The sequence below is a fragment of the Fusarium poae genome, chromosome 1, assembly GCF_019609905.1.
Source record: "Fusarium poae strain DAOMC 252244 chromosome 1, whole genome shotgun sequence".
Classification (NCBI taxonomy): Eukaryota; Fungi; Ascomycota; class Sordariomycetes; order Hypocreales; family Nectriaceae; genus Fusarium; species Fusarium poae.
This window is the reverse complement of record NC_058399.1, coordinates 10,500,989-10,520,950: the sequence shown is the minus strand read 5'-3', so window position 1 is coordinate 10,520,950 and position 19,962 is coordinate 10,500,989. Positions and strand designations below refer to the sequence as shown.

The 19,962-nt window shown below is 47.7% G+C and overlaps 7 protein-coding genes across 7 annotated transcripts; 3 read left to right on the top strand and 4 right to left on the bottom strand.

The window, feature by feature from the left end:
* Window positions 1–408: 408 nt before the first annotated feature.
* Window positions 409–4,892, bottom strand: FPOAC1_003393 (uncharacterized protein; the record flags this gene model as incomplete). Its single annotated transcript, XM_044847960.1, has 3 exons — window positions 409–2,402; window positions 2,454–2,519; window positions 3,053–4,892. 3 exons carry the CDS (start codon window positions 4,890–4,892, stop codon window positions 409–411), a joined length of 3,900 nt encoding a protein of 1,299 aa, XP_044713876.1.
* Window positions 4,893–5,464: 572 nt separating this feature from the next.
* Window positions 5,465–7,744, top strand: FPOAC1_003392 (uncharacterized protein; the record flags this gene model as incomplete). Its single annotated transcript, XM_044847959.1, has 2 exons — window positions 5,465–5,930; window positions 5,979–7,744. 2 exons carry the CDS (start codon window positions 5,465–5,467, stop codon window positions 7,742–7,744), a joined length of 2,232 nt encoding a protein of 743 aa, XP_044713875.1.
* Window positions 7,745–8,223: 479 nt separating this feature from the next.
* On the top strand, window positions 8,224–9,453 carry FPOAC1_003391 (uncharacterized protein; the record flags this gene model as incomplete). Its single annotated transcript, XM_044847958.1, has 1 exon — window positions 8,224–9,453. The coding sequence occupies one exon, from the start codon at window positions 8,224–8,226 to the stop codon at window positions 9,451–9,453; it is 1,230 nt and encodes a 409-aa protein (XP_044713874.1).
* A 155-nt stretch (window positions 9,454–9,608) lies between these two features.
* FPOAC1_003390 (uncharacterized protein) lies at window positions 9,609–11,680 on the bottom strand (the record flags this gene model as incomplete). The annotated part of the gene is made up of 2 exons (XM_044847957.1): window positions 9,609–9,967; window positions 10,024–11,680. The coding sequence occupies 2 exons, from the start codon at window positions 11,678–11,680 to the stop codon at window positions 9,609–9,611; spliced, it is 2,016 nt and encodes a 671-aa protein (XP_044713873.1).
* A 635-nt stretch (window positions 11,681–12,315) lies between these two features.
* Window positions 12,316–12,696, bottom strand: FPOAC1_003389 (uncharacterized protein; the record flags this gene model as incomplete). The annotated part of the gene is made up of 2 exons (XM_044847956.1): window positions 12,316–12,471; window positions 12,532–12,696. 2 exons carry the CDS (start codon window positions 12,694–12,696, stop codon window positions 12,316–12,318), a joined length of 321 nt encoding a protein of 106 aa, XP_044713872.1.
* Window positions 12,697–14,452: 1,756 nt separating this feature from the next.
* Window positions 14,453–15,603, top strand: FPOAC1_003388 (uncharacterized protein; the record flags this gene model as incomplete). Its single annotated transcript, XM_044847955.1, has 8 exons — window positions 14,453–14,510; window positions 14,810–14,829; window positions 14,885–14,919; window positions 14,970–14,983; window positions 15,042–15,056; window positions 15,104–15,225; window positions 15,273–15,402; window positions 15,455–15,603. 8 exons carry the CDS (start codon window positions 14,453–14,455, stop codon window positions 15,601–15,603), a joined length of 543 nt encoding a protein of 180 aa, XP_044713871.1.
* A 1,920-nt stretch (window positions 15,604–17,523) lies between these two features.
* FPOAC1_003387 (uncharacterized protein) lies at window positions 17,524–19,227 on the bottom strand (the record flags this gene model as incomplete). Its single annotated transcript, XM_044847954.1, has 4 exons — window positions 17,524–17,860; window positions 17,910–18,018; window positions 18,076–18,352; window positions 18,406–19,227. 4 exons carry the CDS (start codon window positions 19,225–19,227, stop codon window positions 17,524–17,526), a joined length of 1,545 nt encoding a protein of 514 aa, XP_044713870.1.
* Between the last annotated feature and the right edge of the window lie 735 nt (window positions 19,228–19,962).

Sequence of the window (19,962 nt, the reverse complement as noted above, 5' to 3'; positions counted from 1 at the left end):
ACGAGCCAACCAACAATTTAGTCCCATGGAAGTTCAACAAGCTCAAGGCAAATGTTGCTGTCTGAGGCAGAAAATTGATTCCACATTTGACCACAATGCTCCACTTCTGCCAGCTCAAGCCCCGGCATCGCTCATCTTGATCCCTGCCTTGGATCGATATTGTAAGTGACATCCATGTAAGAACGTGTGAGTTGAATCGGTTATGAGTGATGAAATCCTTATCCTAGTAGCCTGGGTTTTAAACGAATACAACGAGGTTGTAGCAAGTTTCAATGGTCTAACGTGAATTGTTCTGAGCCTCATCATACCCAAACAAAGACTAATAAACTTCAACTTAAACGCTGATTCAGTTACTAAACTTGGGATATCGCTAAACTCCTATTTCAAACATCATAAACTCCTCCAAAGTTATTCATCACGAAACAGCCATCTACCACCTGGTCTCATTGCCTCCCGGTGTCTATCCTTGACTGCTTGCTTTTCTCTCCGAGCAGCCTCTGATCTCTCCTGCTCTATTTTTTGCGTATCTGGAAAATCTGCGTCCCAAAATCCTGGAGGGCTTTGCATTCTTGCGTAGTTGAAGCGGTGAGTATTGTACTTGTTGGAGAGCTCCTGGGTTTTGGCTTCAATCCACAAATTATCCCGTTCTTTCTTGTCCATGGTTCCTAGTTTGAATGCATAATCGCCTAGGTACTCTTCTAACAACTTCTGCTCTTCTTGACGTTGGGCAGCTGTGAGGGGAGGGTTTGGACGTTGAGATTCGGCGAGCTTCCGGTACTTCTTTCCGCAGCAGTGCATGTCGGTACATCCTCGCATTCGAGACCTCTCGTCCCTATCGCGTACAACGTCTGCGAATGCGTAGTTATGCCCATCATTGACCTGAGGGTTGATCTTGAAATCATCCATACATAGTTGAGAAAGTGGTTTGTGCCGCAGCCCTGATTGCGCTCCTTGCTTAGAAACTAGCGGAGATCTGGCATTTTGCGGTGGAACCTTGGATGTAGAAGCTGCGGCTGGTGTTCTGTTGGGCGTAAGCATCTGTTGAACAGGAGGCCTGTCTTTAGCTCGACCCGCCGCTTCAAATGGAAGCACTCGCCGTCCTGGGAACGCAAGATCTTCTGCTATGGTGTTTGGCTTCGCAGCCGACCGAGGAGTCACTCGAGCAGCAGGCGTGCCATCTTGAGCAGCAGAACCATTCAACAGCGCATCCAGCTTCCCCTTAGGGTTTGCATCTGTCCCTTTGTTCTGCCTATAGGCTTCTCCGTCATCGGCCAAGCTTGAGATACCGCGATCCAGCCCCTTTCTGAGGGGCGTGATGGGCTTTTCTATACCCGGCCGAACCACTCTGCGATTTACGCTCATTGGTGTGAGTGCAGAAGCACGTTCGATTGGACGAGATATTTCTGGAGGATCCGGCCTGACGAATAGAGTTCGGGGAGTTGTCGTTGCTGTTGCTGTTGCAAATGCTTCGCTTTTAATCTTCTCTTGCCGTTGCGACTCTTCCAACTCCCGACGTTTTCGAGGTGTCAAGAGCCGCGGGGAAACACCACTTCCCAGGTCCAGGCTTTCGTGCGGAGGCAGAGGGACAGATGCCAGGGGGTCTATTGGACTTGAGGAGCGCTCCTCTTCCTCTACTTTGACCCTTCGTAGAGGTACATCGTTGGAATCATCATTGTCGCGCTTTCTTTTCTGCACCCGTCTTTCAGATATGACGATTGGATCGGATGACGGCTCTTCCTTGATTTTGACATAATTCTGGGGCGGCAACTCTGGCAATTCGGTATTATCGTGCCTTGACTCTGTATCACTCTGTGTCGCGTCTGAGCTGGGGTTAGCAGCGGTAGTATCTGGGAATGGCTGGTTGTTGTCATGTAGAGATGCAGCAGCCAAGGGCGGGAGGTCCAAGTCGACTTGATCCATGCCAGCTTCAGAAGTGAAGCTAGTGTCGGAACTGGGCGCAGCTTCTTCTGCTGTTCTTGGGGCGGGAAGTGTTTTCGCTCTGGTGTTCCTGTCCTCGCGTTCTGTAATATCAACGCCGCGTTCTCTCTCTGCTGTTTTGAGCTTCTCCTCCAACATCGTGGCGTGCTTGGCCCACCGATCCCTTTCTTCCTTCCTTTTCCGCAAGGCATCCTTTGCTTGTTTGAAGGTTTCCGACAGTGTCTTAAACTTGTGGCTGACTTTCACACACTCGCGCTTCCAATCTGTTTCGTCTGCATTTCCCGAGGGGCTGCGGGGAGGCGACGTCCGAGTCTGCTCGGTGTTTTCAGCAGATTGGGTAGATGCTTGTTGCTGCAATTGTTCCTTTAATCTGGCATTTTCATCCGCTAATTCAGCAATACGAGACGCGTTTTCATCTCGCTGTCTTAGAGCATTTTCTAGCTCCTGTTTTGTTTTTTCAACATCTGGACGTGATGTTAGCCATATTTCCATCATGTCTTGTCAGTGTGACGTACCTGAAGAAATCCGCTGATCAATCAAGTCGCAGGCGCTGTTGATGGCATCCAGAAGGGCCGGACGGCCTGAGGCAAACCAACTTGTCATGTTTTTCTATACAAACTGTTAAACATATCTTGAATTGACCTTTTCTTCTGACTTGGACGATGTGTAACGGTAAAGTCTGTCGTGATGCAGTGTCAACGCGTCTCCACATTTTGCCTAACGCGGCGATTTCTACTTTGGACGTGACAGCACGGCCCCACGTGATTACCCTGAGAACTCATGATGAGACATGGCAGTTATCATGATGGACAATATCTTCGTTTTACGTATAATAATAAGCCTTCTTAGAGTTGAGACATACTGAGAAATTCTGAACTAATTAAATGTTCTATTTCATAAGGCTAAAGCAGTCATTGGACGTTCAGTACCAAGCCAAAATAGCAGTGACATGATCAGGGGAAGCCAACTGTTATTAGTACTAGTTAAGAAATGCTCCAAATATCGTGCTACATAAGTCTTCTATGTACCCTGGACTAATATAGGACATCTAATAATGGTATTACAACTGATATTGTTTCTTATTCCTGATCTTGTGCAAGCGCCCAGCACTTACGCATTCCGGTTCCCATCGACTCTGCGTCGACGGCTTCACTTGTCGCCCATCTCAAACGATCCTTAGTTAATGACTCGGTATCATCTGAACCAGCGTCTTCAAGTGTAAAGAAGTGGACGTGCATCGTAAGCTTTATATGAGAAAAAAGCCATGGCACACTGCCCAATTCGGCCACATGCTTGGGTTCCAATGCTTTGTCGCCATGTTCGCCAGCGAGCTTAGAGACATGTGCCAACGCTTTCGATCGTCTCTTAGCTGGAGTGCTGCCGTCTTTGGCGTCTTGTAGGATATGGCTAGGAAACTCCCAAAGACCAGCCAAAAGCCCCTTTTCTGGGCGTTTCTGGATCAAGTATTGGCCGTCAGCTCGACGGATCACGCACACTAAAGTTTCTTCTTCCCTCACGGCTTTCTTGATCACTTTGAGTGGGAATTTGCGCGCGTGATCGACAACAGTCTCAATATCGCGGGGACTCATGGCTGCTTTCACCTTGGGCGTAGCTGGTTTGTCTTCAGTCGGCCCCTTGAATGCGAATGCCGAGAGTGTCATCTGCTTGCCTTGACCTCCTTTAGCTGTGGTCTTTTTCGAAGCCTTGGTGTCTTCCACTTTGACTTCCGTCTCATCCAATGTTTCCTCTTCGAAAGATTCGCAGATGTCACACATGTCTTCGATGTCTCCAATCTTCGCGTTTTGGTCTTTGCTTGAGAATAACGTTTTCCCTTCAGCATAAACGCGACAAGTTGAAGTGATGGGACATTCGGAACAATTTGGTTTAGGAATACAGATTGTACTTCCAAGTTCCATGAGCGCTTGCCCCCATCTCCCTGGCCGATCGCTTGTCTCAACTTCTTCGTCCTCCTGTTTATCGGTCCCATCTCGTGCGATAGCTTTCACAAGGGCGTCGGCGGCGGCCCATAGCGTGTCAATAACAGTTTTGTTCGTCTTGACGTTTCCGAACAGTCCAAGTTGTCGACTCAAAACTCGTAGAACGTTTCCATCCACCATAGGCGCCGCCCTTCCGAAGACAATGGATGAGATGGCACCGGCAGTATATCTCCCAACACCAGGAACCTTGGCCTCAAGGTTTTGTGTATCAGAGGGTAGTAGCCCCTTCATGGTCGAATCGTTCACAACAAGCTTTGCTGCCTCGTGAATCCTAGTTGCTCTACTGTAGTAACCCAACCCACGCCAAGCACTAAGAACATCATCGGAACTTGCAGCAGCAAGATCATGAATCGTAGGCCACTTGTCCATCCACTTGTTCCAATAGTCGATGACTACAGCCACTCGTGTTTGCTGTAGCATGATCTCACTGATCCAGACCTCATATGCTCGTCGCTCCAAAAGATCCTGAAGTTCATCCTGCCCATGGTCTTTTGGGTTTATCCAGGTCTTGCGCCATGGCATTGAGCGTTTGGTACTGACACCATCAAACCATTTGAGAAGCGCTTGACGAGAGGAAGACTCTTTCAGTAACAATGGTCGGTGATATGTGATCTGATGTCGCCTAGATGGAGGAGTGCATGGTGTTGGACTTGTCTCTCCCTTTAGAGAAAATAGAGATTCATGGATCTTGGAATTTTCAGCTTTACTCCTTGAAGGCTGGGTTTTTCTCTTTTTCGGGGCAGGTTGCTTGATATCCTTCTCAGGGGTCGCGTTTCCTTCTGATTCAGACGCGTCAAAATCCTCGTCTGGACGAGGAGAAGGGCGTTTCACAGCGCGCTTCTCCACAGGAACAGCCAGTTCGTCATCAGGTTCCAGCTGAGAAGTGATCTTTCGTGATGCATTAGCCGCGCTTGCACGCGTTGTTCGTGTTGGTACTTTTATAAGGAATTTGTCCATAACACCTGACAATGGCGAAAAGAAATTCAAGGCACAATCTGAGAACCAGTAGCGCTTCAAAGGATTATTTTGCCCAAGTAACCAGATTGAGTCGTCTTTGTTTAAAGAAAATAGGGGGAAATCACAGCAAGAATGGAAGGTTTGGTGTTGAGGCAGGTTCGGGCGTTAGGGATCGGTAGTGCTGTTTGCCCACTAAAATCCAGCGCTACATGCCTTAAAAATTAGCTGCAGCTAAAAAAGAAAAGAAAAAGCAACTTCAACCCCAACCAAGCAAGACAAATGACGTCTGATCTGTAACTATCATCATCAATATGAGAATCACTTATAACATGGCGATTCTCATCACGACCTCCATTCGAAGTGCACCTTTTGGGTTCTAGCATTCAACAGTCCCCATGCTCGAAATGTTGTTTATAAGCTGCGAGCTGCAGATGCAGGCGCCCGTCCAGGGTCCAAGGGGCATCCATTGGTCAACCACAAATACTGCCATGCCTTCGATGACTTCTGCCTCATCTTGTGGGGGTTTCAAGTCCTTGACTTGATCTCAGAGTGTTCCGAGCCGACTAACCATAATGCCACCTTCAGCCTTTTGCACAAGATGTGTCGGTATCTTCCAGGGACACTATGTGCCTGCGAATATTCTGGTCCAGCATAATCTTATTGACAGTGAGGCCGAGTTGCTTTTGACCCAGAGCCTCACTAAAGGGGCAAACACCGGGTGGAAAGTCAGGCTGAACAACGATCCAGAAAAAGAAGCACCGGCGCCATATCTTCACCATAGTCTGCAAGACTTGGAAGAATCTGCAGATGAATGCGTCTTTTGTGCCATGATCTGGGAAAGGTTGTCTATTGAGGGGTTTGTATATCACCCTCCAATTCTAGACGAGATAAAGAAGAAGGATCTTATTGGCATTCCAACCATCAAGTCACAAGTGGCCCACACTGGTATATTCTCTTTTTCGATTGTTTATGTCACTTGGTCAGGACACAATTGGCAAGGTGTGACCTTTCACAGATTTACTGTGTTTAAAGCGATTCGTAAGTCTGTCTCCTTCTGTCCTATTCGAACCGTCCTAACAACTTCAGACGTTGGGAACAAAGATGATAGGGCTATATGGAAGCCCGTGTATGATCGACAACAGTCACTTTTGCGAATACGTCGCTGGCTGGAATCATCAACTGCGACTTCAGACCTCCGCCCTCAGTTGCCTACGAGGCTTCTTCATTGCCAGCCGTCATCAAGTCCCGGAGGTGACCCTACAGTTAGACTAGTGGACTCCATCAATCTTGATCCCTCAACTCGCTATACCGCTCTCACTCATCGCTGGGGTGCCGCACAGCCTCTTAAGTTATTGGAAGCTCGGAAATCGGCATTTCACGACAATATTTCCTTTGCGTCTATCCCGGCTACGTTTCAAGACGCTATCAAGTTGGCAAATGATATTGGAATGGAGTACATTTGGATAGATTCCCTCTGCATTATACAGGATTCTAAAGATGATTGGCAAGCTGAAGCTGCGCGCATGGCGTCTGTGTATTCTCAGTCATATGTCACCATCGCTGCTACTACTGCGGAGGATTCGGCCGCAGGGCTCAAGCAGCACACCTCAATGCTCAGACACCCATGTGAGATAATTCCATCATGGACAGGCTTCGAGGACGAGATCCCACCGGGGCCTATACGAATTATAATCCAATCTGGGTTTTGCGACGAGGTTCTTTCAAAGCCCCTATTTCGACGAGGTTGGACGTTCCAGGAATGGATTCTGTCAGCCAGAACAATCCATGTGGCCCGAGACCAACTTTGGTGGACATCAGCCACGAGCATGAAGTCTCAAGGTTACGCTGCAAACGAGACTTGCGAAGCATATGACTTTGATGTCGATCGAGACCATGTTCACGCTATGGCACCCGGGGCTCTATACTCGCTCACGAACGAGTCCCCAGAGACTCTTGCTCGAGTATGGCATGACCTATTGCAGGAATACACGTCGCGGGATCTCACCTTCGAATCTGACCGTCTGGTAGCCTTTGCCGGGATAGCGGCTTCATATCAAAGCTTTGCAAAGCTCCCTCCTGGCTCATATTTAGCAGGAATATGGCGCCAAGTCATCCCACAAGATCTCTTATGGGTTGTCACCGATGGGAGAAAGGTTTTACCGCCGCAACTTTATCGTGGTCCTTCATGGTCATGGCCTTCAGTTGAGCCAGCAATGAATTGGAATGGAAAGTTTTCAGTCGGCATGAGAGATATAAATGTCGACCTGCTGCCGGATGAAGAGCCATGGGTTGCTGTGGGTACTGTCAGGGAGGCATCAGTCGAGGCCGTAGGTTCTGAATTTGGCCCCGTGTCTGGGGGTCATTTGGTATTTCATGGACCATTGATTAAAGCCCGCCTTGGTCTGGTGCTGATAGATCTCTCGAACCGTCTCACCGCAGAACAAGCTGCTGAGTTTGTGCCAGGGGGTAAATTGTGGTACATGCGAAACTACGTATCGCTACCAAATCAGACGGGAGCTGCAGCAAAATCACGCGCAGAGATGCACATGACAATGGCTCATTTAGACGCCGTTCCTTCGTCGATGATGTCTGATGAGGAAACCGATGTCTACTTGGCTGTCATTTATTGTCGAATTGGCCTTAATGTACATCCAAACGCTCATACGTTGGTCCTCGTTAGGGGGGTAGAAAAGGGAGAGTATCGTAGAATTGGCTATGTTTCGCTGATAGAGGATGTTATGAACCCGTGGAAAGAGACCAGGGATTTTGGTGTTTTCGACGCTCTTGAGGATGAGAACGAGTATCTCAGCGTTGGAGATCGGCCCGGTTATTACAACTACCGCATCGTATAGGCTGCTAGGTAGAGTTTGAGTTCCCTGATGTTCTGTATAGTCAATGCGTAGTGTGGAACTGTTACAAATGGTGGATAATGCACGTCATGACTTGATATTATGGAGTTGTGAACTCATGGTGGGACCTTACCAAGTAGAAAATGACTTCAAATTTTCCAATCACGATTTGTACTTTCCCTCAAAGACGCGCATTTTTTATTCAAGGCATCGTATAATAATCTTGGCAATCGGCTGATTACATTGAGGCTTTCTACATTAAGTTTCGATATGATCGAGACACGGGTTCCGGTTGGTTGGTGATGATGACCCATCAGCATGCCCACTACCGTAATCCATGAACCGCAACAGTGGATCGCTCATGTCAAACCACTTACATAGACTTGATCTCGACCAGGTTTTTTTTTTAATTAATAATTTCCACTGAATCAATTATCCTTCTTCTTTTTTTCATGATTCTTTAACAATTATTCTATCTCACAATGTCCTTCTCGATTGAAGGAGATGGTCGTCTCGACCTTAAACAGCGCGTCCAGGATATGGATAACGACAACTGGAAAGAAGGCCACACTCGAGTCGCGGGCCAAAAACGCTTCAAATCATCACAAAAAGTCAGCATAAAAGATCGCATTAAGCATTTGACATGGGCCTACTTCACTTTCGTTATGAGCACGGGCGGTATCGCGCTGTTGCTGCACTCTACACCACACAAGTTTCAAGGGCTGGAGGTTATCGGGAAGATCTACTATATCCTGACGATAGTACTATTCCTCTGTCTCGTCTCAGGTCTTGTTCTGCGATTTACCACGACGCCAGATGCGCTGAAGAAGAGTTTGATGCATCCCACCGAAAGCCTCTTCTTTCCATGCTCTCTGCTCAGCATTGCGACTATCATATCCAATGCAGGTGCTTATGGTGTTCCTTCGGCAGGGCCCTGGTTGGTTGACGCACTGAGGGCGTGTTTCTGGATTTATGCTGGTGTCACCATTCTATCAGCCATAGTCCAGTACTTTGTCCTCTTCACTGGAGCTCATCTTCCTATCCATTCCATGACACCCGCTTGGATTTTGCCCATCTTCCCGATAATGCTTACCGGAACTCTTGCGTCATCTCTCATGTCTACGCAAAGCCTAGAACATCGAATGTCAATGCTGGTGGCTGGCGTGACTTTCCAAGGCCTCGGATGGACTGTTGCATTCCTCATATATCCATTGTATGTGGGCAGGCTGATGCAAGATGGTTTACCAGCGCCAGCGATGCGACCTGGTATGTTCATTGCCGTCGGACCGGCTGGATACACCTCTGTGGCCATCATTGGCATGTCCAGAGCACTTCCAGAAGGTTATGGCTATTTCGAGACGTATCCCATGGCACAAGATGTTCTCAGGATAATAGCACTCTGGCTTAGCATATGGATATGGTGCGTTGGATTCTGGTTCTTTGGATTTGCCCTCCTTTCAGTACTGTCGTCTGCTTTTAAGCGCAAGTTGCAGTTCAGCATGACTTGGTGGGCTCTCGTTTTCCCCAACATTGGATTTACCCTTGCTACAGGAAACATTGGACAGGAGCTTAATAGTGAAGGGATTCAGTGGGTGGCGAGTGTCATGACGGTAATTCTGGTTATTATGTGGTTTGTTGTGTTGTATGGGATGGTATCTGCAGTTGTTCGCAAGAAGCTTCTTTGGCCTGGGCGGGATGGTGACGAGTCTTAGGACTGCACGTTGCGAAAAGATACAGATTGAAAGAATATGTTTTCTACCCATAATAGATAATAATGACAATCTAGACAATCTCATTTCTTCTAACGTGTACGGTGTCCTCCAATTTCTCCTGTCTACCCACAATAACTTGTAAACTGCAATCTGTACTAATCAAGGTCCTTTCTATCGTGCATAATCTCATCCAATTCCTCCTTTGTACAATCAGGCAGATGCTCCAAAGAGTCCAGAGGTACGTCTTCCAGTTCAGGGAAAGCCTTGTCGAAGATTTCGGGCCCAGGGTTACAGGTGAGCGTAAATGAACCATACTTTCTCTCCGCCACGCTTCGATCGATAAACTTCCGAATCTTGTCGTGCGCAAGGCCCAGAACCGCGTTCTTGGAAGCAAACTCCCTTGTGTTGAAGAGAATGGCAAAGTCGAAATCACCGTATGACTCGACGTAGGCGTAACCACCCTCTATTCCTCCCCTGCGGTAGCCATCCTTGCGTTTACCGGTTCTGGCAACGGCTGTAAAAACATATGTTAGCTTTGTTTTGTCTTGCGAGAGTTAAGGGGGTACTTACAATGCCGGGCAGCAAACTTCATTACACTGGTAGCGCTCGCGCGGAGAGAAAAGGCAGCGGCAGTTTCTTCCTTAATAGCACCATCTCCCCCATATACTCCAGAGACATACTCTCCTTTCCCGGGGTATCTAGCATCGACACCAATCTGCAAACCTTGTTGGACAATGTTATCCTTGTAGTGAGCCCTAGCGTCAGTTTCGAACAGTGACACATCAAGGCCATCGAGGATGTGTTTCTTGAGGAAATCCACATAGGGCATTTCGGTAAGGTTCGCTACTACTGCGCCCAATAGTAAAGAGCCGTAGTGGGAGTGAACCATACGCTCGCCTGGGTTGAAATCGAGCTTCTTCTTGAGCTTGTATTTGATCACGTCGTGAAGAGTGGCGGGTTCTGTGCCATTGTGCGGTAGTTGCAGTCCAACCTTGCCGAATTCGAAAGCGGCTTCCCCAGATTGGTCTCGGTCGTATCCTGCTGTGTGATCAACAAGATGCTGGATGGTAATGTCTTCTACTCGCTTGTCGAAGGCGTTGCGATAACCCAGCAACTTGTAGACAGGTGTGTCGTATGTAACCAGTAATTGATCAACGCACCATTCGATGGCTGCGTATAGAAACATCTTGCTGACACCTCCGAGGAGGAAAACATCGTGAGGTTTCACGGTGCCATAAGCTGATTCGGCATATGTGTAGCTTCGCTCGAGAAAGGCGTGACCCCTCATCCCGATGGATATTTGGGCTTGTCGAACACCGTTATCCTTGATGAATAGGCTCATGATTTTGTCCAGCTCCTTTTTTGCCTTTTCGTTGTTCCTGAAACCCGAAGTCTGTCCGTGTGCTGCCCATACTCGAGGCTGATATCTCGTGCGTTCAGCGAAGACAGCGTTGAACTGTGTCTTGCCGAAACCTGAGGCTCCCTGTATGTCGACCGGCATGAACCACTGATGGCCTTGTCTACCGATCTCCTTAACCATCTCTGATTGATTGAGACGAATTGCGGCTGACCAACCTCCCACGCTCATGTCAGTCATTAGAGGTGTAATTACACCATCGTCAGATATGAAGAGCTTGGCAGGATGTAGGAATTGTCGTGATACATGCGGGTAGTTGAATTCTGAGACCCAACTCGAGTCTGGCATCAAACCTGACTCGGAATGTTCCAGTGCCCATCGCTCGTTGCCTTTGTTCTCGTGGATCAAAACACAATATCTTCTGTTGTCCAGTTCCCCGTACATGCGGAAACTGACAACTCTGGATATACCGTTGTCATCCTTACCTGCCATCCATTTGTCGAGGTCCTTGATATCACATTTATAAGCCCATTTGAGGCGTTGCTTGGGAAGTACCATAACGCCGTGGAACTCGGCTCTGTCTGCTGGCCCATTTGCGCTGAGCATGGCCATTAGAAAGCCCTCCATCTCCCACTTTTGAACCCATTCGTCGAACGCTTTCAGGTCCAAACCCCATGTCATCTGCCAGGAATGGCCAGTTGTTCCATCGTGTATCCAAGTCGCAGCGTATCGGGTCTCACTAGGGTTTCCGTAGCCACACAGCGACGTGGGTCTGAAGCCTTCTCTTCGTAACACTTTTGCGCGCTCGGCATGCGAACCCGCGTTGTTATCGATGTACCATGCTACAGTCGGGCGAGAGGTTGTGGGCATCTCGTAGAGTGTTTTCAAGTCTTTGTCTTCTTGGGCATGAAGGAGTAGAGGCAAAAATGCCAAGAGGCAACCTAGTATTTTGAGTCTCATGGTTCAGATCTGAGAGTGAGTATGAGTGTGTGTTTGTCTGATTCTGGATTCAGGTTACAAGAAGAAGGGGACCTGGGCGTAAGCCATTCTATTTATATGATTGTCCTGACAAACGGTAGAGTTTGGGAACGTGGCGACTGCGTATTTTTGGGGGGGAGTACAAACATGATACAAAAGCTTATGTTAGATATCGTCCACTGTCGTAAAGTGATTCGAACTGTCAGAGTGGATAGGCCTCTGTTGCTTGTGAAATTGAAAGTTGGATCGGTAAATATACACACAAGGTTCCAGAAACTGATGCATAACGTCAATTGATTCAAAAATTTCAAGCCATGACGGACTAATGCATATTCTGGACGTCTAGGAAGGTCGCCAGCAATGAGGGTATTCTAGTCCCGCCTATACCAAACGGCCTTCTAATGTAACTGCTAAAGTACAGTTGGGATTAATTGATCGAATCTTAATACTCATTTGAAATACAACCTGGCTATTTCTTTGAACGAAGGAAGCACTATCCAGCTTCTACTTATTGACTCTCCCTAAAGTCACTTAAACTCGTTACATCGTGAACATTTCGCAACTCCATATTCTAGTTTTATCCCCTGGATGATCTCAAAATTATTAGAACCATCAGGAACCATTAAGCTTCTGTAGCTGTTCAAGAAGCTAACTTTCTGGTGCTCCACTGTCTTGTTTGATTTCTTTATAATATCAAAGTCAACTTGGTAAACTTACCACCGAGAACTAATACCTTCACTCACCACTACTATCAGTGGTAACGGGACGTAGCGATGTGTGCTTACAAATACCAGTGCTTGACAGATTATGCTGTCGTCGAAGAAACTAAGCGAAGGTGTTACACAATGCGTTGTGTCTATGTAACTTCCCACTGAGTACAATTCTCCGATTTGCTGGTAGTACTGCATGTTTGCTGTTATACGAGTGATCAAATCGGATAATGCCAAGAGATTGAGGCTGTATCTTGGGGAAACACATTCCATGATATCGACCGACAGGTAACTTGAGTTCCTCATGAAGTCGATGGTTGTGGTGTTGTCGAGTTACCCTGTGTTTTGCCGATCTTGATCTGCTGCGATAGGTAGGCTATAGCTTTTGGATCTAAGCTTGAACAAGTTAGCGGTCCCTCTTTGCCCCATCTGTGCGGTCGCGCCGTCTGTGACGATCTCGCCCTGATTGTGCATGGTTAGGGCAACTGCATTTTATCACGTTACAGTGGTCAGTTGACAATGCGTGTTTTGGTCTCTGATGTTTGCTTGAAATAACCAGAAGTTCAGTTCATCCTAGATAGAAGTAGCATTGTAGTTGATAGTTGGTTGCAAGCTTCAAATACTATATCCGTAGCCAATACATGCAGTACTAGGTTAGGCAGTAGGCTTCAAGTGTGGACAGCTCCCAAAGGACCAATAGCCTAATCAGTCGCATCTCAACTCCGATTCTAGATCGTTGCATCATCTTGTACAACTTCAACAAGGCTTGTGCCTCGTAGTAGACGCCGTGTAACCGCCAACTCAGATGGTATCTGACGATAAACGCCTTGTCAGACTGACGCTGTATGTACTACTTACTTGATCTGTCTCAAGGAAGATGATGTTTTCGATAACCGAGCCAATCCTCTCTTGACAAAATGACACTCTAATCTATCTGAATCATTTTATTCGGGTAGAGGCAGATTAGTCGACGTCAAGAGAGAAGAGAAATGGTCGTGTGATTGATCACACAGTGTCAGATCTAGCTCTTCGATACTGATAGAGGTGCTCTCTTAGTGGAGGTATGCGCTGCAAGGGACGGATAACAAGACCTGCAGCGGAAGGGCCAACGATTTGTGCCCTGTAAGCGAGTCCACTGTGGATTGAGAAATGCACTGGGACTGGGGGCCCGAGAAATGGAAGTGACCCTTGACCCGCTCCTGCAAAAAACCTGAGCTCAAAGCCCAACTCGTCAAAGCGTATCAAAACTCAACTCTCAAACTCGATTCGGCTCACTCTCTCCTTCACACAACCACAACCCGAGCTCGACCTTTCTTCGAATCCCTTGATTTGAAGTTCTCCTCGACAACCGCAGACAAATTCAACTTTACGGTATGTTTTCAAATTTGTTATGTTGTATTTCAGCACTTTCCCTTCACCTACAACGCCTACCTCTACTATTCTTGCACGGGCTCGCTTTTGAACTTTTGCTCGCTTGAAAAAATCCTGGGAGAAAATTCCCATACCTGCCCGCCATTGGAAATCTCTGCACCCCGCCCCCGCCTACCACTTTCAGCTTTCAAGACCCATCTAGTGGTGGATTCAAGAGCTCCTGTCACTCCCGCTGGACTGAGCAACAGTCGCTGTCAACAGTGAATCAGGTGTTAGGCACAACATTACAGCTCCCAATTGCAAAGCCAGCAAACAGTGAATCACGGATACGATGACTCTCCGTTTACTGCCCCGAGATAGAAAGTTTTCTTTTTCTCACTGGCATAAACAAGGCTCTCAATCTTCCCCTCTCTTCTCCGTCATCACTCGTCTGCCCCTCGTTAATCTCTTGCCTCAAACGGTGTTGGCGCCTGTTGATTGCACTAGCTCTTTCAGCGGTTTTACAGCTTCAACTCGGCCTTAAATTCCTCAACTAACTCTAAAATCTCAGAAACTCTTCCACACAAAATCTCAATCTCTCAAAATGGATTCCTTCCAGCAGCAACAGCAGCAGCAGCAGCCCCGTGGCGCTTGCTACTCTTGTAAGTCTCACCCTACACCAGTCTCATGTCACACGTCAAACTGCCTTTACGGGTCGTCGCACTTGATTCCGGTCTAAAGAAGCGGCGCACTATTTTGGAGCTCTCCTAGAGCAACATGGGTGCTGTGGCTTGCCTTTGACTCCCTTTTGCACCAAACCGGTCTCGTGCCGTAGCCTTTGCATTAGGGCAGTGTTGGCTTGGCATGGAGATGCGGACACTTGAAATCGGTTGGAGCGCCTATGTCGCATCTCCCTATCTATTGTCTTTCAAGCCTCTGAATTTATGCTAACATCTCTCAGGCGGTTCTACCGCTCACCAGGTACGATGAGTGCTCCAGTTGTCATTTCTATTTACATACTGACTATCAAACCCAGGCCCGCGACTGCCCCACCAAGGGTCCCGCTAAGTGGTAAGTTATTTCGATTCTTGTGAAGAACAATATGCTAATCTACCTCTCAGCTACAACTGTGGTGGTAAGCTACTCACATCTGACAATTGCTAGAATCTCTGGACTAACATATCTGACCATAGGCGAGGGTCACATGAGTACGTTTCCGATTCCAATTCAAGTATCAAGCGCTAACTCATCACAGGCCGTGATTGCACTGAGCCCATGAAGGACAACAAGTCCTGCTACAAGTGCGGCCAGCCCGGCCACATCTCCCGTGACTGCCCCATGAGCGGCGGTAGCGGCCAGGCCACTGAGTGCTACAAGGTGAGTTTTCTTTATTTTGTCGTCAGACTTCAACTAACAGATTTCAGTGTGGTGAGATCGGCCACATTGCCCGCAACTGCAACAAGTCTTCTTACGGTAACAACTACGGCGGCGGTTTCCAGCAGGGCGGTGCCGGCAAGACCTGCTACTCTTGCGGTGGTTTCGGCCACATGTCTCGTAAGTGTTTAGTGATAGAGGATGGTTTGATTATGACTGACCAAACACGCAGGCGAGTGTGTCAACGGCATGAAGTGCTACAACTGTGGCGAGTCTGGCCACTACTCCCGTGACTGCCCCAAGGAGTCCGCTGGTGGTGAGAAGATCTGCTACAAGTGCCAGCAGCCCGGACACGTCCAGTCCCAGTGCCCCGGCAACTAAAATGGTGACTCGGTTTCTCAGTATAACTGAGGCGAGTAGGACGTGGCGACCTGTTGATACCCACGGACGATTATTTCCTTATTCTCTTACGGCATTTTTCACAAAAGTTCATTTCCTCACACGACTTTAATGATCATCACGGCAAGAATGGCAGCTCACAAAAACACAATGTGCGCAATCTTCGACGATGGCTGGCGGCGCCCAGCCTTGATTGGAACATATCAGCATTGGATTTCGTCACCGACTGGACGAACGACTACGACCATACATACGACTCAGCTTTGAGAGAAAATGGTGACGGGTGGAGAGTGACGAGATCAAAAACGGTTATCTGGTGGCTTGTTGGTGGAGAGCCCAAGCTCAACAGAGCTAGGTGTGCTCCTTTGGTAGTCAAGTCGAGATGAAAAGTGTTGATCCCGACGTTGTGGAAACTTCAACCTGGTGTGACTGTGTGTGTGTTTGACTTTGCTCACTGCTGCTCTGCGTTGAATGCAAGCAGCTGAGTCGGTGTAGATCAAAGACTAAGATCAAAATCTCGGAAGATGAACAACTCAGCCTCACAAACAAGCCAAGATATTACTGCCAGCAACGATATTATCCTGATATCAAGAGGGTAGCTGGAGGACAGCTTGGTTTGTAGATTGGCGGTAAACAACTGGCCTAATTTCAGGCTACATGGCCGCATATGGAAACATGACACAACGACAGGCTTTAGAGCTGTGTCCTCGACACGGCCGAGCGAGGTTGCTTCACGTTCGCGAATCGAGTGAGCAGCCATCCCACGAAAGTTTCAAAGCACCATTCGGCTGCTCTTTGTCTCTGATATCCGTTGTGGTTCCTGATCAGCTGCCCCCTCTAAACACCTGATTGATTTCAAAAGACTTTCTTTGCAAACTCAAGGCAATGGTTTGGCTGAGAAAGTCCTTTTGAAAGCCTGTTTTTGTCTGTATAACCTCCAGGGAGATATCACTGCTACAACTAACCAGCCAATGTACCTCTGTGCACCGCCATCAACACTAACAATCTATCTGATATCGCTAGGAAGATAGACAAGGTTACATAAACGACTACCGACATCTTATTGTTGACGGTTGACTGTTGATTTGAAATTCAGGGCTCAAAAGAAACAGAATTTAACGCGGCACTCAAGTCAAGAAAACAGAATGGTATGAGGATCATGATTACAAACAAGACCCGGCATTCATGTTGGACTCATAGAGTTTCCATGTTGAGAGTATGACATCGGCGTACAGATAGTAAGTGCATCGACCATCCATAAAAAGCAGCAATACATATATCATCTACACTATATATCTATCCAATATTATACCAAACACAAGTACAAAATCCCCTTAACTACCTGGTGATATTTTGTAAAGTAAACATATGTAGGTGCCATAGAATACCGAAAGTCAAGTAGGAAAATCAAGTCAGACTATAGCCTATGGAAGAGACACCCAGCAAGCTCGAGGGCAATTTGGTTTACGTATTCCCTTGCCACATACAATCAGGGGTTTGACGTCTATTCAAAGTGCAGAAATGGCTAGCTGTACTTTGTATTTGCATTCTTTGTCTTGGAGTGTTATTGAATCCAGTGGTTTACAAACCCCTGATATCTATGAGTGTTGACAACCACTGAGTACAGAGCTTCCAATCTAGTTATCTCTAGCATTCCAAGCGTCTCTAACATGACACTCGACTACAAGTCTAGCACACACAACTTGAAATATTCCAAAAATTCGTGTACTGGCCAGTGAGTTACTACATGGTTTCATATAACTGACTCGCAAATGTCCCCAGTAGTCGTTCAACTTGATTCTTATTGACTTCTGTATTCATTATTTGATAAAACAAATCGCTTCGATTGTCGGATATAAAAGGCACCTAAAACGATAACTACATATATAACCCAAGATAATCTTACAACTTGGCGTTGGGGAAGTTCCTCATAGCCTGTCTCACACCAAGATCTCCCAAGACCTCCTCGGCACCACCGAGAATGGCATCGAACTTGTATGTTCGGTGGAACATCTCAATGAACTTGCCCATACCGGTCTGAGTAATTCCACGGCCACCCCAGATTTGCACGGACTCGTCGGCGACCTCGTGAGCGGCACGGGTTACACTCATCTTGAGGAGACCGATAGGACCGGCAAGGTGCTGCGCTTGCTGACTATAGGGCATGTGGCACATTTGGTATGTGATGGTCTCGAGCCAGGACTGGTTGGCTTCGACGAGGGCAATCATCTTGGCGAGTCTGGAGGATGTTAGTAAAAGGTTGGCATATGTGATTTAGGGTTGCTCACTTTTGTCGGATGACGGGCTGGTCAATCAGTGACTTGCCAAAGACTTGACGCTGGTTTGCCCACTTGAGACACTCCTCAACGATACTTCTCGAAAGACGAAGACTTCCACCTGTTAAATTGTAAGTATCTGTTCGGTTGTAGTTTGTTAGGTATGAAGGTGACTTACAAACCATGGTCCATCGCTCGTGGTTAAAGTTGCTGAGAATGACCTGGATGCCCTTGTTCTCCTTGCCCAGCATGTTCTCGGCAGGGACCTTGACATTATCGAACGTCACGTAAGCTGTACCAGCTGTGGTAGAGTAAGAGGTCTTGATCTGCTTGGTCTCGACACCCTCGCCGCGCTCGATAAGAAAGACACTCAGGCCCTTGTCGGTGCGGGCACCGGTAACAAAGTAATCACACCAGACACCATTGGTGATCCACTTCTTGGTTCCGTTGATGATCTATCGAATGTAAGCTCCATATACTTGACCGTTGAATCCAGTTTTTAACTTACGTAGTGCTTGCCGTCGGGTGTCTTCTCGGCAGTAGTGCGCAGTCCAGCGACATCTGAACCAGCAAAGGCCTCAGTAATGGCGAGACAGATCTTCTTCTTACCACTAAAGACCTCGTCGGCAATCTTCTTCTTCCAGGCCTCGTCGCGGGCAAAGTTGAGAACAGCTGTCAAGCTAATGGTCATACCAGCCATGTTTCCATCAGCGAAACCACGAGCCATGGCCCGTGCGAGCTCCTGCGACACGATCAAGTCGTGGAAGTAATCGAACTCCTCGCCCTTGACCGCGCCTCCCATGAGGTTGACTCCGTGAAGGTGCTTTCCAGGTCCGAGACGCATGTGCAAGATACCCAACTCGCTCATGCGATCAATCATCTTCTGGCTAATGTAGCGACCTGTCGCCTCGCATTCCTGCGCCTCCTCGTACAGCTCGCTGTCGACGAACTCTCTGAGCTTGCGCCTCAGTTCCCTGTGGCTGTCCTTGTAGTAGGGAGAGCGGAAAGGCTCGGCGAGCCATAGGGGCTCGGCGTAGGGGACCTTGCTGAGATCACCAGGCTGTGGGGTGATGACTTGGGCCTTTTCGCCCTCGATGGTGCCAACGGCAAGGTCCTTGTACTTTGTGAGGACCTCGTGCCGGTGGAGGTTATAGAAGGCTGTTGTGGCATCTTGACCGGCGACTTGACGCAGGACAGTCTCACCACCGGGATGAGCATCGACAAAGTCTGTTAGATCGTAGACTGTGCTATCGATGATGCACCAGAGGGACTCGTCGGAGGTGTGGGAGCGGACCTCCTCGCGGGAGAATGTGTCTGTGGGTGTGCTCATTTTGTGGTTGTTTATATAGATTTGGGTTTATACAAAAACGAAAGAAGAAAAGAAAGAGTAGGAAATAAAAGTTCAAGGAAGAGCTGGCTTTTGATGTTGACAGACACCCTTGACGATGATTACCCCAGATGAGACTGGCGCTGAACCTCGGCACCGACTAAGTGGGCCTATCGTGATGAAATACAAAGGCTCCTATTGGTTCTCACGGCATCACTTCCATTTTGCGGGGGCGGGGCCGAATCATTCCATTTGCACATGATGGAGATGGTTCTTGAGCCGCTTTCATCGATATTGTTAGTGTGAAATAGTTGTTGGAGCTACCACCTGTACCTACATAGTAGACCCTGGCAGGTGCGATATGGAATTCCATTCAGGCTTCGGTTATCTTATTCGGAGGAGGGAGGTTGCTTTTACACTCCAACTCCAAGCTCTAGAGAGTTAAATTTGCAGTGAAGTTAACCTCCAATTTATCAGAATCCAGCGAGCCAGGTCGATAATCAAATCTGATTTCTCTGACGCAACTTTGTTATTCAATATCCATGAAAAGTCAATGCTTTAGGGTAGCTTACTCTAGAATGCGACTTGCTTTCGCCTTACGAGCTTCCCAAGGCTGGACTATTGAGGAGTAGCCATGACGGATTCAAGTTGAAGATAAGATGAACACAATGTCATGGTCTCGAGGAGACAAGTTGGGAATAACATCTTGAAGATGCGGCAACTACCTAGCCTTGATTA